At 39.9% G+C, this 17225-nt stretch overlaps 2 protein-coding genes across 2 annotated transcripts; both read left to right on the top strand.

Moving 5' to 3' along the window:
• Positions 1–208: 208 nt before the first annotated feature.
• LOC308090966 (macrophage scavenger receptor types I and II-like) lies at positions 209–1867 on the top strand (the record flags this gene model as incomplete). Its single annotated transcript, XM_080436238.1, has 4 exons — positions 209–314; positions 1019–1345; positions 1609–1716; positions 1854–1867. 4 exons carry the CDS (start codon positions 209–211, stop codon positions 1865–1867), a joined length of 555 nt encoding a protein of 184 aa, XP_080292364.1.
• A 9014-nt stretch (positions 1868–10881) lies between these two features.
• Positions 10882–16924, top strand: LOC308090965 (scavenger receptor cysteine-rich type 1 protein M130-like; the record flags this gene model as incomplete). Its single annotated transcript, XM_080436237.1, has 10 exons — positions 10882–10926; positions 11177–11479; positions 11765–12040; positions 12243–12548; positions 13204–13470; positions 13880–14064; positions 14169–14274; positions 14705–14809; positions 16470–16565; positions 16740–16924. Exons 2-10 carry the CDS (start codon positions 11287–11289, stop codon positions 16922–16924), a joined length of 1719 nt encoding a protein of 572 aa, XP_080292363.1. The 5' UTR covers positions 10882–10926; positions 11177–11286.
• Positions 16925–17225: the final 301 nt, after the last annotated feature.

The raw sequence follows: 17225 nt of genomic DNA, 5'->3' as shown, positions 1-17225 counted from the left end.
TTGGTTCTATAGATGTTCATAACTCAACATGTTGGTTCTAGATGGAGATGTGATCCTGGAGAGTCCTGTACTTCCTGTGACAGAGGGAAGTGATGTCACACTCCGCTGTTTGTCCAAAGACAGGACAACGCATCGTCCATCCTCTAAGCTCCTCCCAGCTGATTTCTATAAAGATGGATCCCTCATCAGGTCTGAGTCTACAGGACAGATGACCATCCACCATGTTTACAAGTCTGATGAAGGATTCTACAAGTGTCACATCTCTGACATCTCTGACCGTGGAAAGTCTCCAGAGAGCAGGATGGATGTGAGAGGTGAGATGACACTGTATGGACTACAGTGGGTAAATATTTTACATAATCTGGCCAGATTATATTCAGTTGTGAATTAGGCTATTTTTTTTCAATGTTATACTCTTTTTTTCTTGCTTTCTTGCTTTCTTGCTTTTTTGCTTTCTTGCTTTCTTGCTTTCTTGCTTTCTTGCTTTCTTGCTTGCTTTCTTTCTCTTTGTTTTATTTCTTAAATATGTGACAATATAGGATACAGGTTGACACCATATGGTTAAACCTTTCACTAAATTACGCTTCATGTGTCGCCGTTATGGTCAGAAGAGAAAGATCTTTTTACTATGGAGTGGAATATCAAGTCATATGAGGGTCATATTATGCTCCCCAACATCATATATTAGGGTAAGATTGGACCAACATAAATACTATATAGCCTACACATAATAATGTTAAATCAACTGAGTTCATTTGGAATCATGTGCCTATATGTCAATCAAATATAATTATCAATTAATATTGGATAAATCGCGGGTGAAATAATGCGGGAATTACATTTAAGATATCTATCTATAGGCCTATTATAGCTTTTAAAAAGCACGAAATCTCGCTGTGCGTATAAAAAGCAGACATGGCAACAAAAAGTGAAAGTGCCGGCCCTTGGGGGTCCCAGAACCCCACTTTGAAGACGATTGTGTTAAGTATCTATATCAACATAAAGTGTAATCATGCAGGTCACAACAGGCTGATCCTTAAAGGTGGTTCCAACCCATGTGAAGGCTACATTCACATATTTCATAACCATGAATGGGGCATCGTTGGAGACGACAACTGGAAGCAGAACAATGAAGATGTGGTGTGTAGGAGCATTGGCTGTGGACAGGCTGTGAGCGGACAGTCCTACACAATGAAACCTGATAAAGCCAGTATATCTGATAAGGTCTGGATCAATGAGGTGAGCTGTGACGGGTCTGAGGATCAGCTGTGGAAATGTCAGAACTACAGAGGTTGGAGGGTCAGTGTCTCCAACCAGGACTCAGTGAAATGGATTACATGTTCAGGTAATATCATAACACTGTGTGAGCACGCACACATTTATGTATGCATGTATGCATGTATGCATGCATGCATGCATGCATGCATGCATCCATGCATCCATGTATGGATGCGTGGATGGATGTGTGGATGCGTGGATGGATGCATGTATGGATGGATGCATGCATGTATGTATGTAATGTAGGTGATTGAGGGGACCTTTTATTTGTAAAATTTCCAGGTCACTGTTAAAATTGTATTTTGATTTGCTTTTTTGTTTTACTTGTAGATAAGATTGAAATGAGTTTGGATGGTTTTAAATGTGCCGGAGCTGTCCAGTTCAACACAACCTCAAATGGGAGCAATTCAAAACTATATGTTTGTTCTGACTACTTTGGTAAGAGTTACACTGCCTGTATGTATGCTCTGATTTGTTTCTACAATATGTCCTTGAATTTAAAAAAAATCATAAATGATTCTCTCTCCCACGTTTATTGGTGGGGGTTTTCTGTCTGGTCTCCTTGTCTCTGTCAGGCCAAAGGCTGTAGCCAGAGACTTTGTTTTCTCCTCTGTCCGTCCGTCCGTCCGTCCATGTGTGTGTATGTCTGTGAACAGCTAATCCCCGGCACCGTTGGAATGATCGGAGTGGAATTTTGCAAGCACACACCCTGGAGGCCAGAGCAGAACCTCTGCCCCAAATCTTTCAGCCAGTTATAGCGCCACCAGGAGGCCGATTTTTGCAAACCATTTTTATTGATATTACTCCTACTGATTTTGTCCAAAACTCAAACACAAATAGCACACATTATCTCTGCCGTCAGTTTTCAGATCCCATTCCAAGTGGCTATGACTGCCTTCCAAAGTTTGCGGACCCTGGGGACCCTTGTTGTTGTTAGTAGTAATAGTAGTAGTAGTAGTTGTTGTTGAATTAGTAGTGATAATGCACTTCATATGATTCCAAATACAATAAAATATATGTAATGTTGGTTTCCTCTGGCATAAAGCAAAGGAACAAGCTGACCTTGTGTGCAAAGATCTCAAATGTGGAACCGCGCGAGATGTGCCTGACCCCATGAATATGACATCACCAGAGGGATTCAAATCCAACGGCAAGAGAATTAGATGTACAGGAACCAGGAATGAGGATCATCTGTGGCAGTGTGACCCTCAGCCTGCTAACTGTTCTAAACCTGCTTTCATCACATGTTCAGGTTGGATTGTTTACCTCTGTGGTCTTTATCAATATATTATTCTCTGTGTCAGTAACATATACATATACACACGCACACGCACACGCACACACACACACACACACACACACACACACACACACACACACACACACACACACACACACACACACACTCAGTTGAAATATAAGGATTTATGTTACAGATCATCCCATCTTCCGGCTGGTAGACGGGGATAATGTCTGTTCTGGAAACATGGAGGTGGAGGATGGTGACATGTGGAAGATCACCTGTAATGAAAGCACCAGAATAAGTGCTGATATGATGTGCAAACAGCTGAGATGTGGAACCAGTGTCACACACCACTTTAACTGTGACAGGAATCAATCACTTCCACCGACACTGACATGTTCAGGTAGGCTAACGCTAATGTGTAGAACTGGTAGTTTCAGCACTAATCTATCAAGACAGATTCTGCTAACAGTGAGTTATAGGCAAAACGTGAAGTGGGCCGTTGTAGCGCCACCATGGAAACAATAAAAAAAAACATTGATGTGGAGGTTCTTCCTTGGCCTAGTGGGAATGTGCATGCAAAGTTTCACAGTAATCATTTGCGTGATGTTTGGACAAAATCTGTAGGAGTAATGTTTTTTGCAAAAACCTGCCTCCTGGTGGCGCTATAACAGGCCAACGTGAAACATTTTTGGCAGAGGTTCTGCTCTGGCTTCCAAAGAGTTTCATGCCGATCGGCCCAATGGTGCTGGATTTTAGCTGCTCACAGACACACGGACGTACGGATGGAAAGGGGCGAAAACATAGTCCCTGACCTTTGGCCGTTCGGCCTTGTAGAGGCAATAAACCAAACTCACATATATGGAGATTTGATTTTCAACATGAACTGATGTCAGACTCAACAGAAACCATGTATTATTACATGTTGTTGTTTTTGATTAATCCCCCAAAAATATGATGATAATGATGAACAACAGCCATTTGCACGTGTCCCCTGGGTGCCTCTGATACGCCCATATATGGGGCATATCGGTCGGAGCAGTGCAACGTAGGTGTGAGCGTCACTTAGCGACCTGAACTCTAGATTTGAGGGCCGTGAGTAGTTATATGAAAACCATAAGGTGAGACTATATGACCGAAACATTGCCTTAAAGGAGCTGTTCACCAAAAATTACTTATTTTCGATCAATTACACACCCCATGAATCCTTGAATTCATGGAGATTGTTTTGTTGGTGTACATGTTATTTGATATGGTTCTATACATCTATATCCCTGCCTACTCAACCGTCCCTGAGCTTTAATGTGTTCCTAACCTTTATCTTTTAACAGAAAGGATCAACATAACTCTCATGGACAATGGAAGTGTCAGTGATTGCTCTGGTACAGTTCATGTCAGTAGTTCTATGGGTCTGCAGCCTGTGTGTGGCTCAGATTGGGACAGAAAGGATGGAGAAGTGCTTTGTAGAGAGTTGGGCTGTGGCAAGGTGAGATCTCATTCTTTATGGTTAATATATGAATGATCACTTATCTATGTTACACAGACCTTACAGGTCCTTTTTTACACTTTAAGCCCAAAATGATATTACTTTATTATATATTATTATATAATGTCCAGTCACCATTATGTTTTTGCATTGGTTCTATTAACATACCAATGTTATAATATACCTTTATATTGCAAAGGAAAGACATATTATTCAGAATCAAATGAAAACACACATTTCCAGGATTAAAGTGTCTCTATCCATCTCTCTCTCTCTCTCTCTCTCTCTCTCTCTCTCTCTCTCTCTCTCTCTCTCTCTCTCTCTCTCTCTCTCTCTCTCTCTCTCTCTCTCTCTCTCTAATGCATTCTTACAGGTGATGTTCACCAGCCCCACAAGGACTCAACAACATGGAATACTGGACAACATGAACTGTAATGGCACTGAGGAGTCACTGTGGCACTGCATGGCCAAGTACAATGACTCTGTCCCATGCACTTCCAACGCTCATGTTACCTGTCACAGTAAGATTATAATGTAGTATGTCATTATTGTATATTATTGCATGCTTTGCTCTGAAAGAGATAGCTGTTGGCTGTGTCTCAGACAGAGAGATAGAGAGCCATCTACACATTTCTGACTCATAGGAAATGGATGGAATGCCAATAATAATAATTGATGGATTTTTTAAAATTATAAAATTATGAATACAAACATGTGGATTTACACAATTATGTATTATGAAAGATGAATTATGGATTATGAATTATGGAATGTCAGGAATGTGACTCACGAGCGCCACGTTCCCCCCTAGCGGCAGGAATGGTGTAGTGTGAGGCACCCTAATACACTGCTGTGGACAGTTTAGAAACCTGCCTGCCAGTGACATCATCTGTAGACATGTTTTGTCATTTCAAACAAGATTTCACTTTCCAGGAAGAGAAAGGTTTCTATTAGCCTGTTATGCTTATCAATGATGTCATTTGTTGGCAGGATTCTGAACTGTCACATAGCTCACCACTGGAGTTAGTAGAGTAGAGTAGGGTGCCATCTGATGAGCATTATATTAAAATAATAACGGGTGAAGTGCTCCTTTAAGGCTTTAACCCCCCCCCCTTCAGACCACAAGGTAGTGTTCATGAAGAATGGAACGTCCTGTTCTGGCCTGGTGGCAGTAGAGCATGCTGGGAAGGACTACTGGCTCTCAGGAGCCAATGAGACGTGGAACCACACTGCTGATGTGGTGTGTCAACAGATGCATTGTGGGAAAGTCACTGACGTCACCCTGTTCCCTCATGTTCCTTCTGGAGAACCTGGAGAAGGAATGGAGAATGAAACTTGGAGTGAGTCCTACAACTGTTCCTCCACAGAGAGGTCACTCTTTGACTGTCCAAAGGACAACACAACGCCATCCAATCAGAGCCTTGCTTTGGTGGAATGTTCAGGTAATGTGTTTAAAATGTTGCTGTTGGGTATAAATTTTCAGCTAAAAACATGACATAAAACATGTTTCTGACTTATGTGATATGAGCTCGTAGCTCTTAGGTTATGTTTAGATATCATTAGATTTTCCAGTTTATCATCATAACTTTATTTCTTCCCCAAAAGTTCACAATGCAATCCACAAACACAGTTTGATAACACTTGTGTGATGTCCTTGGTATTTGTCATCTGATTTCAACATGTTCATTTCAACAGGTACTATAACTGCAACCCTGACAGAGCAGTGTTGGGGGACAGTGCAGGTGTGCACCCATGCAGGCTGTGGGGGGGTGTGTGCACACACCTGGACTTATGCCAATTCTGAAATGCTGTGTAAAGACCTGGGCTGTGGGAGTGGCTTCACCGGCATCGACCAGAACATCAAGGGGAATGTAACCATCCTGGCAATGTACCCGACCAAACACACCACCAACCTGACTGAAAGCATCATTGTGGAAAATGACTGCAATGGCAAACCGGCCGTTGTGGTTTGCTCAGGTAAAAGATAACAAATACCCTCACTACGTTTACAATATATGTACAGATTAGTTTGTTTGCAGCTTGTTATAAGCTATATTGTTTTTGTCCACTTGTAATAGTAGTTGGATGCATTTAATTTTGGTAAATTTACAAAATTGTCTATAATAATATTAATTTCAATGGTATGTGTGACATATGTTAACACTGTCCTGTACATGCATAGGAAATCGTTTCTCATTATGTTTTTACAGTTTGATACTGTTTCCATGCAGCCAGTTTCAAGGCTGATTTCAAGGATTCCAGAGATCATTGTTCTGGGAATCTGAAGATATTCTATGGAGGCCAACGTTACCCTGTCTGTAAAGAATCCCTGATCAACACTGATGTCCGAAACACCATCTGTAAGGATCTGCAATGTGGAGATACTGGAGAGACTCTTGAATTCTTTGGACCTTTGCCACAAAGTAAAGTCATATCAGGACTGATAGACCGTAACATTACTTTGCAGGACAAAGGACATTGTTCTCTTGGTGGCCTCCAATGTTCTGGTATGTCTAAAATATGTTGTTCTGATTCCAATTGATTTAATGAAATATGTATTATGTTGATACTGTATGACATAATGTTCCATTAAATACAGCTCATTTGTGAACGTGGACTGTAGGTTATGATTTATTGAACTGAGACAATCATGAATATTTCATGTTTTTCATTAACTATGCTCTGTCCCTGCTCCTTCTCTTCTTAGACTGGCAGAAGATCATACTACAACGTTCAAAAGAGCCTGGAAGAGCCTCTGGAGGAGATGTGTTTGTTTACAGTAAGAATGGTTCCAGGATGGTCTCTAACCACGGCTGGACAGAAACAGAGGGAGAGAAACTGTGTCTTCATCTCAACCTTGGTGGATATAAAAACCATACAGCATCAGCAGGTTCTTCTGATATGTGGGAGAAGAGCTTCAACTGTTCTGATGTGAAGGAACCAAAGAGGATCTGGGACTGTGAGCGTGACAAGAGACCCTCCGGGAACCAAGGAGTCTATCTCCAATGCAGAGGTAATACCAATTAACCCATTAAGACCTGAGGCCCATTCTACAAATACCTTCTAAATCAGTAGTTTTCTAACTTTTTCATGCCAAGGACCCCCAAAACGATATGTATTTGGCTGTGGACCCCATCTAAAAATGTTTTGTGCCAGGGACCCCAGAAGAGAAGATTTGTGTTAAATTAATTGCAAAATTATTCAAACATTTTCTAACACTTATACATCTGCTATTTCTTCAAACAAAAATAGCAGATGTACAAACTCACAGCGCGACACAAAGTTATTTGTTGTGAGCTTGTTGATCTGCTATTTTTGAGAACACTGTTCTAAACTATTGTTCTAAATCCTAAGTGTTTCTGAATAACTAAAACCTAAAATGATGCTTTCCCACTTTTAATAGGTTATTACTACACAGTCAGTTATAATGGGTTATTACTACACAGTCAGTGTTAATGGGTTATTACTATACAGTCAGTTTTAATGGGTTATTACTACACAGTCAGTTTTAATGGGTTATTACTACACAGTCAGTTATAATGGGTTATTACTACACAGTCAGTGTTAATGGGTTATTACTACACAGTCAGTTTTAATGGGTTATTACTACACAGTCAGTGTTAATGGGTTATTACTACACAGTCAGTTGTAATGGGTTATTACTACACAGTCAGTGTTAATGGGTTATTACTACACAGTCAGTTGTAATGGGTTATTACTACACAGTCAGTGTTAATGGGTTATTACTACACAGTCAGTGTTAATAGGTTATTACTACACAGTCAGTTTTAATGGGTTATTACTAAACAGTCAGTTTTAATGGGTTATTACTACACAGTCAGTTTTATTGGGTTATTACTACACAGTCAGTTTTAATGGGTTATTACTACACAGTCAGTTGTAATGGGTTATTACTACACAGTCAGTTTTAATGGGTTATTACTACACAGTCAGTTTTAATGGGTTATTACTACACAGTCAGTTTTAATGGGTTATTACTACACAGTCAGTTCTAATGGGTTATTACTACACAGTCAGTTTTAATGGGTTATTACTACACAGTCAGTTTTAATGGGTTATTACTACACAGTCAGTTTTAATGGGTTATTACTACACAGACAGTTTTAATGGGTTATTACTACACAGACAGTTTTAATGGGTTATTACTACACAGTCAAACCCCAAATTCCAAAATGCTCGTAAATGAGTCTATCCATGTTTACACATTCAGAGATACATTTACTCACAAAAGCAGATTTAATATAAAGACTGAAATGGGGAAAAGGACAGTATTTTCCCCTTCATATCAACCAGTTGAGGGATGATGGTTATTTAGGCCTTATCAGCCTCAGGGCTGTTATTTAAAGTAGATGATTTGAATGACATCTCTTTGTGACTCCAGATAACATGTTTATTTCAGACTCATCAGATCTGTGTGGTTGTGGGATTAGGGATTGTGTTTGTTTGTTTGTTTGTTTGTTTGTTTGTTTGTTTGTTTGTTTGTTTGGTTATTTGTTTGTTTTTGTTGATTTGTGGAGATTTTATTTCTGTTTTCTCAGTAAACCCTGTGGTTACCCTGTGGCCACCAAGGAGATGCTCTGGTATGGTGAGGATCAATGACAGAGATGTGTGCAGTGATCATTGGGACAACAAACACTCACAAATAGTTTGCCAAGAGCTGGGCTGTGGTGATGCTCTCTACTTTCAGAGAAAGAAGTCATATGGGTATTATTGGTCAGATGGGTTCCACGTCCGTTGCCACGGCTCTGAGTCCACACTGGGACACTGTGAGACAGAGAGGGGCCCGTGTGATGATGACCTGGTGGTGTCTGTCTACTTTAGAGGTGAATGCTTTTGATAACAGTCTCTCTTCTGGTATCTATAATATAATAGTGTGGTATTTGTTTCTGGTATAAAAAGGCCTCAGGCTGATTATGACACATTAATGATGTGTTTGTTAATAGTCTAAAGTGAAGCACAGTGGCTGACCTTTCACCTTTCATGTGCTGCTGCTCGCACTGCCCCCCCCCCCATCTCACACTCACACACACTCACACTCTCACACACACACACACACACACACACACACACACACACACACACACACACACACACACACACACACACACACACACACACACACACTGTTGTCATGTTGAATTGACATACCAACTGAAATCAATGATGTCAGAAAGTGTTGTTTTTATTAGAGTATGACACGGTGGATACTATAGTCTACTTGCAACACAATGTGCTTATTATTATATTGTTTCCTCATGTGACTTAACATGAAAAGTAGGTTGGTCAACAAGCGCTCATTAAACAATGATATAATAATAATAATAATAATAATAATAATAAAATAATAATAATAATAATAATAATAATAATAATAATAATATACATCTGCCAGCCTGTTGCATTTTACCACAGATAATCGGCAAAAATTAACCCCAAATGGTCTTTTACTTTTGTATTGCATACAGTCGTGGACAAATTAAATGTCAGAGTTTCCCTGTGGGATTACTGTGAGACTACATCAAGGGAAGCAGCAGGGATTCAGCAGCTAGAACACGTTTTTCATTTTAATTAAAATAGGTAGTTCCCCTTTCTGCCACCAGGTGTCACAAATCCCAGGGCTCCCCCCTAAGGAGGGGGGCGGGGGATCTTCAGTGTTAATTTAACTCTGAGTGTAAAATGGAACCAAATGGAGCGTTTTTTCTTTTTCTTTTTCGTTTTAACCAAAGAAAATCAATTACACTACCTTCAATAAGGAATGAATGAATGAATGATAAACCATGGACTTATTTCCTAGTTCCCAGACGTAATAGGTAATGGGTTGACATTGTGAGATCAATTATGATTTTCATTTGAACCCTTCAGACTCAGATGGACATTTGTTGCAAGTTGTGTCTGGTTCCATATTAGACCCATTACGAACCTCTCACTCCGCTATACAGCTCAGAGATGAGGTCCTACTGCCAGGTCTCCCAGAATCGGTTGAACGGCTGCAAAGGCTCCGCTGTTTAGTGTTTACCCTTTTCACCACATCGTATCCAAAAACTAATGGTAGATTCCAAACTGTACAGATGTTTAAGGTATGGTCCGGCATCACACATTTTAGGTCGGGGACGAAACAACCCTTTTAAATGTCTTATTTAGTCAGCCTGTGTCCATGTTTCACATTCAACCCGGAAAACCCCCCTATGTCCGGTGCCAGTACTGCTCCCGGTTCGGCTACAATGTGAAACATGGACACAGGCTGACTAAATAAGACATTTAAAAGGGTTGTTTCGTCCCCGACCTAAAATGTGTGATGCCGGACCATACCTTAAACATCTGTACAGTTTGGAATCTACCATTAGTTTTTGGATACGATGGTGAAAAAGGTAAACACTAAACAGCGGAGCCTTTGCAGCCGTTCAACCGATTCTGGGAGACCTGGCAGTAGGACCTCATCTCTGAGCTGTATAGCGGAGTGAGAGGTTCGTAATGGGTCTAGTACCGTATATAAAGAAGACATAAAGGCGGAGGTGAATGTTATCCTAATACTGTAGTTCATTTAAACTTTACACCCCCCCCCCCACCCCCTCAGAGCCCAAGGTAGTGTTCATGAAGAATGGAACGTCCTGTTCTGGCCTGGTGGCAGTAGAGCATGCTGGGAAGGACTACTGGCTCTCAGGAGCCAATGAGACGTGGAAGCACACTGCTGATGTGGTGTGTCAACAGATGCATTGTGGGAAAGCCACTGACGTCACCCTGTTCCCTCATGTTCCTTCTGGAGAACCTGGAGAAGGAATGGAGAATGAAACTTGGAGTGAGTCCTACAACTGTTCCTCCACAGAGAGGTCACTCTATGACTGTCCAAAGGACACCACAACGTCATCCAATCAGAGCATTGCTTTGGTGGAATGTTCAGGTAATGTGTTTTAAATGTTGCTGCTGGGTATTTGTACCTTAAATAACCTTCAGCTAAAAATAAAAAAGTGTTTTTCTGATTTAGGTGATGTGAGCTCTTTCATCATGTTTAGATCACATTATATTTTCCTGTTTATCATCATAACTTCATTTCCCTCCCAACACATTCACAATGACAGAACATGGCTTGGTAACACCTGTGTGATGTCCTTGGTTTTTGTCATTTGATTTCAACTTATTAATTTCAACAGGTACTATCAATGCAACCCTGACAGAGCAGTGTTGGGGGACAGTGCAGGTGTGCACCCATGCAGGCTGTGGGGGGGTGTGTGCACACACCTGGACTGATGCCAATTCTGAAATGCTGTGTAAAGACCTGGGCTGTGGACACGCCTTCACCGGCATCAACCAGAACAGCGAGGGGAATGTAACCATCCTGGCAATGTACCCGACCAAACACACCACCAACCTGACTGAAAGCATCATTGTGGAAAATGTTGCAATCTATCGGGACCCTCCCTGCTCCAACAAACCGGCCATTGTCGTTTGCTCGGGTAAAAATACATTTTACACTACATAGAAATACCCACACTACATTTAGAATATGTACATTTTTTAGTTATCAGATTGTTTTAAGCTATGTTGTTTTTATCCACTTGTACTTCACACCTTCATATAACTTGGATGGATTTCATTTTGTGAAATTCAATGAACTGAAATGTCTTTAATAATCAAATATCAATGGTAATAGTGACATTGTTATCACTGTGCTGTACATGCATACAACATCTGTTTTTATTTTTTTATCATTTTGATAATTGATACTTTTTTCCATGCAGCCAGTGTCAAGGCTGATTTCAAGGATTCCAGAGATCATTGTTCTGGGAATCTGAAGATACTCTATCGAGGCCAACGTTACCCTGTCTGTAAAGAATCCCTGATCAACACTGATGTCCGAAACACCATCTGTAAGGAGCTGCAATGTGGAGAGACTGGAGAGACTCTTGGATTTTTTGGACCTTTGCCGCAAAGTAAAGTCATATCAGGACTGATAGACCGTAACATTACTCTACAGGACAAAGGACATTGTTCTCTTGGTGGACTCCAGTGTTCTGGTATGTCTAAAATGCTTTGTTTGGATTCAAATGTATTTAACCAAATATGTATTGTAGAAATACTGTGTAACATTAGTTACTTCATCAGTCATTAAATACAGCTACATTGTGAACGTGGACTGTGTAGGTTACTATCTCTTGAACTTAGACAGTCATGGATATTTCATTAACTATGCTCTGTCCCTGCTCCTTCTCTTCTTAGACTGGCAGAAGATCAGATTACAACGTTCAAAAGAGCCTGGAAGAGCCTCTGGAGGAGATGTGTTTGTTTACAGTAAGAATGGTTCCAGGATGGTCTCTAACCACGGCTGGACAGGAACAGAGGGAGAGAAACTGTGTCGTGATCTCAACCTTGGTGGATATAAAAACCATACAGCATCAGCAGGTTCTTCTGATATGTGGGAGAAGAGCTTCAACTGTACTGATGTGAAGGAACCAAAGACCATCTGGGACTGTGAGCGTGACAAGAGACCCTCCGGGAACCAAGGAGTCTATCTCCAATGCAAGGGTAATAGCAATTATTACAACCCAATCACTGGATAAAACATTGTCATGGTAAATTGTTGCAGAAAAGTTTAACAAAAACGTTAGATTTTAGTGCTGTTGCATTTTAAGGTTTAGATTTATGGTTAGGTTTTATGGTTAAGGTTAGGATTCGGGTTAGGTTTAGGGTTTGTTAGTAGTCTATATTAAACCGAGGATTGACTGAACATGGACTGCATTTATAAACTAAACATGTTCACACGCAATGTTTTGGGGATTAAAAACTGACACGACCAGACTGATTATAACTACGCAGTCAAATCCCACATTCCAAAATACTACATTCTTAGATATTCTGAGATAAATGAATGCAAAGGATTGTACAAACATTTAATATAAAGACTGATCGATGTTGAAATGAGGAAAAGGACTGTTTCTTCTTTCTCTTTTTTCATATTACTTTAATAGTTGAACATTATTGGATGAGGGTTACTTAGGCCTTATCAGTCACAGTTGAAAAACACCTAAATGCTGTTGTAAGTACATGATTTGAATGACATTTCTATATGACCCCAGGTAATATATTAATATTACCCATATTATTAGTCTGAAATACATTTTAAGTTATTTTTATTTTAAATGTTGGTTGATATGTTGAGATTTTACATATGTTTTCCCAGAATCCCCTGTGGTGACCCTATCAGGGAACTGCTCTGGTGAGGTGAAGATGGATGGTCTCACAGTGTGCAGCGATCACTGGGACAACAAACACTCACAGATAGTTTGTGAAGAGCTGGGCTGTGGCAACGCCTTCCACTTTAAGACACATGGAGGAACTGGGTCAGATGTTTACCTCGTCCGTTGCCACGGCTTTGAGTCCAACCTTATGCAGTGTGAGACGGAGAGAGGCCGGTGTGATGGTGGACTGGTGTCTGTCTACTGTACAGGTGAATATGTGTGATTACTGTCACTATTCTGATAGCTTTGATAAAGATCTGCAGAGGAAAATAGTCTGTTTGAGTTGATACTGTATGATTCTTTGAGCTGTTTTGAGTCAACACTTTAGCATTTTCGACAAGAACTGTATATTAGAATGTTCAGGAATGACTCTTTATTTTATTTTAGTTGTATTTGTTAATTACATCTGTTAATTATTGTATAACATAGACGTTTGACGTGGATAAGGACTTTGTTGATATGAATACATTATATCTCTTTATTAGGAACTTATATCAATCTAAATTATTAATGTGCTGTAATAGGTTGTAGTGGATTTCAATATACAGTATGTTCTTCTTTTAGTGCATGGATCATTTTCTGACAGGGAATAAAGCAGGTGTTTATTTGAACCTACAGGTGGCATTGAGTTCAACACCACAGAGAAGTGCAGAGGAACACTTAAGGTCCAACATGGAGATCAGTGGGAGCATCATGTGTGTCCTCTAAATTTAACAAAGCATTTCAACAACCTCGTGTGCAAGCAGCTTGGATGTGGTGACGTCATGGAGGACTTTAAGACAGACCTGAATCACACAGAGGAGGTAAACGACTTTCCTGTTTGCTTTACTTGTCTTTTAGACACTGATGGAAATATAATTACAAAAAACCTCTCAACCACTAAAATAAGTTTTGATTTTGATTTTAGGATCTGGAAACGACCCTGGATTGTGCAAACAATCAGTCAGACATCAGAGATTGTGTCAGCCTGCAGTCTTGTAAGAAAGTCAAACCAGCTGAGATCTATTGTGAAGGTACCAAACCTGCTTTAATATAAACAGTATAAACTACAGTCATACCTCTTCCTTGCTATTTAATTGTTATATTATTATCTACAGTAGCCAATTCTAAGTGAACCAATTATTACTGATTATGTTTGATGATGATGATACACATTAATTACATTAACCCTGGCATTGCTATTTGGGACATGTTTTTATAAGTGAATATTTTCAAAGATTTCTTGAATAATTTTCAAAAATAGCAGACATAGTGCTTACTGTAAGTAGTTAACAACTTAAACCTTACATCCTTCATTGTAGGTCAAGTAGTCAAAATAGCCGATCTAGAAGCTCACACTGTGTTGTGAGCTTGTAGATCAGCTATTTTCGCTGAATGTTCATCTATTACGACAAGCCTAAAATACAGGCTCTAAGTTCCATGTTGTTAATCACCTGATTTCAGCTCTTCCCACATCTGAGGATCTCCCTAGGATCACCACTGTCATTGTGGTTGTTCTGACCATGATTCTCATCTGCTTCTTCCTGAGAAAACTCCTCACTGTTCACTGTGAGTAACTTTATATTATAATGTTGTTGCTGTCGGGCAGAAACCTTGTATCTAATTTTGTTTTAAGTGTCATACATTAATGCTCTACTTCATCATACAAGCAGTTGAAATACGTCTATTTTCACCATTTAAAAATGTTTTCAAAATAAGACATACAGGGTTTCCACTGACAGCAACAATATATTCTATGCAGGATGGTCACAAGAGAAAACGTTGTCACTGAACATTTCTATTTCTATTGCTAAAATATGTTTAAACTGAACATTTCTATAAAATATGTATAAACTGGACATATTGTAGCGTCGGCCAGGCTGGTAGGCAAACCCTGCATCTGGTATTTATAAGGCCTGTATATGTTACCAGTCAGCTAAATGACCAGACTTATAATATGTTTTAATCACCATAACGTTAAACGTTGAACATTTATAGATGTGGACCATGTTGACTCAATCCTAGATTATTTTATTGGTAAATTAAGTACATTTTATTATTACTTATTAGAATGTTTCTGAGGGCGGGGCCTGTTTCCATTGAAACAGATGAAACATATCTAAAGCCACTGATATCAGTGGTTTGTAGAAATGTACAAAACCAACATTTGTTCTGTCTTGATTGGGTTGATTATGTCAGTGGTTCTCAAAGTGGGGTCACCCCCCAGGGGTCCTTGAGGGGGTTCTAACCCTAACCCACCCCCTAGGGGTCCTTGAGGGGGTTCTAACCCTAACCCACCCCCTAGGGGTCCTTGAGGGGGTTCTAACCCTAACCCACCCCCCAGGGGTCCTTGAGGGGGTCCCCAGCTAAATGAGTTGATATACCATTAACCACTTTAATCTGATATACATTGACTATTTGAAATCTTAACAAAATGTGATAAATGTGGAATATTTTGAAACACAAATCCTGTATGGGGGTCCCTGACACAAAACATTTTCTAATGGGGGTCCGCGGGCAAATACATATTAATTTGGGGGTCCTTGACATGAAAAGGTTTGAGAACCACTGGGTCATGTGACAGTGGTTGTAGTCATGTGACTGGGTCATGTGACAGTGGTTGTAGTCATGTGACTGGGTCATGTGACAGTGGTTGTAGTCATGTGACTGGGTCATGTGACAGTGGTTGTAGTCATGTGACTGGGTCATGTGACAGTGGTTGTAGTCATGTGACTGGGTCATGTGACAGTAGGTTGTAGTCATGGAATACTTTCTCTTTGATTTGAACCTTGTGAACAGATGGTCATCATCCACTAATCTGTTATTTAAGTTAATTAACAGGATGTCTTGATTAATATCAGTGAGTCCTGAAGATGACAGCTCTGTTTAAAGTGTCTGAATGACATGTTTTAATACTACAGTAATGTGAAAGAAAGAACTGATATTTAATAGAGACACAGCCTGATTGTCCTATAGATGCAGTAATGCTGCTATCTGGTCACAAGAGGGCAGTGTTTGGACATTTTAGTATCATGTTGCCCTAGTAGTCAGCCTCAGTATTAAGTTAGCTCTCGCTTACAACAGTTTTACTGGTGAAAAGAGAACACAAAGGTTTGACTATCATGTGAAATGTTCATGTTGTACAACCTGTAAATATTATAGTTTCTTCTTTCTTGTTCTTGTACATACTTAGCAGTCATTTACTAACTGTAACTCTGTTCTTATCTAGTAAACACATCTTCACAGACATATGAAGTGAATGAAGACGTAGAATACGAGGATATTGGCATCACTGCAAATGAAAGGAGAGCATTGGGTCTTCCTGGTGAGTGATATTTATATGTTCATTAGACGTGTTAATGATACACATTCATTATCAATGTATAGTTTATATTACATTATATTGTCATTGTCAGACGTAAGACTATGATTAAACCAGCAGCATGTTGAGATCATTGAACTGTAAGTAGTTTGACTTGTTGTGTTTGTGTTGTTTTAGTTCTGGATGCAGGATCCAGATCAGAGGCTCTGAGACGGAACCATGGAGGAAGATCTTCCTCCTCCTCCTCCTCCTCCTCTGATGATGATGATGATGATGATGATGATGAAGAGAGCGTCATCCACAAGCACCGTTACATCAATACTCAACCTGCAGGAAAGTTTGGAGCCTCTGTTACAACCTAAAGCACACAATGGATGTAATAATACTAATAATAATAATATTGTGTTTGCGTGTGTGTGTGTGTGTGTGTGTGTGTGTGTGTGTGTGTGTGTGTGTGTGTGTGTGTGTGTGTGTGTGTGTGTGTGTGTGTGTGTGTGCGTGCGCGTGTGTGTGTACACAGATAGTGTGATCTATGAGGTGGAGGATCCACAGGAGGTCTATGATGATGTGGACACAGATCCTGACAGACTGGGTATGAATCATATTATATCTCTAACATAAAGAGTTTACATGTTTTGTGAACTGGAAAACTAACAGCAAAAT

This window comes from Gymnoscopelus braueri (genome assembly GCF_963280865.1).
Source record: "Gymnoscopelus braueri genome assembly, chromosome: 8".
NCBI classification, from domain to species: Eukaryota; Metazoa; Chordata; class Actinopteri; order Myctophiformes; family Myctophidae; genus Gymnoscopelus; species Gymnoscopelus braueri.
The sequence above is the reverse complement of the archived record's forward strand: the minus strand, read 5'-3'. Positions and strand labels throughout refer to the sequence as shown.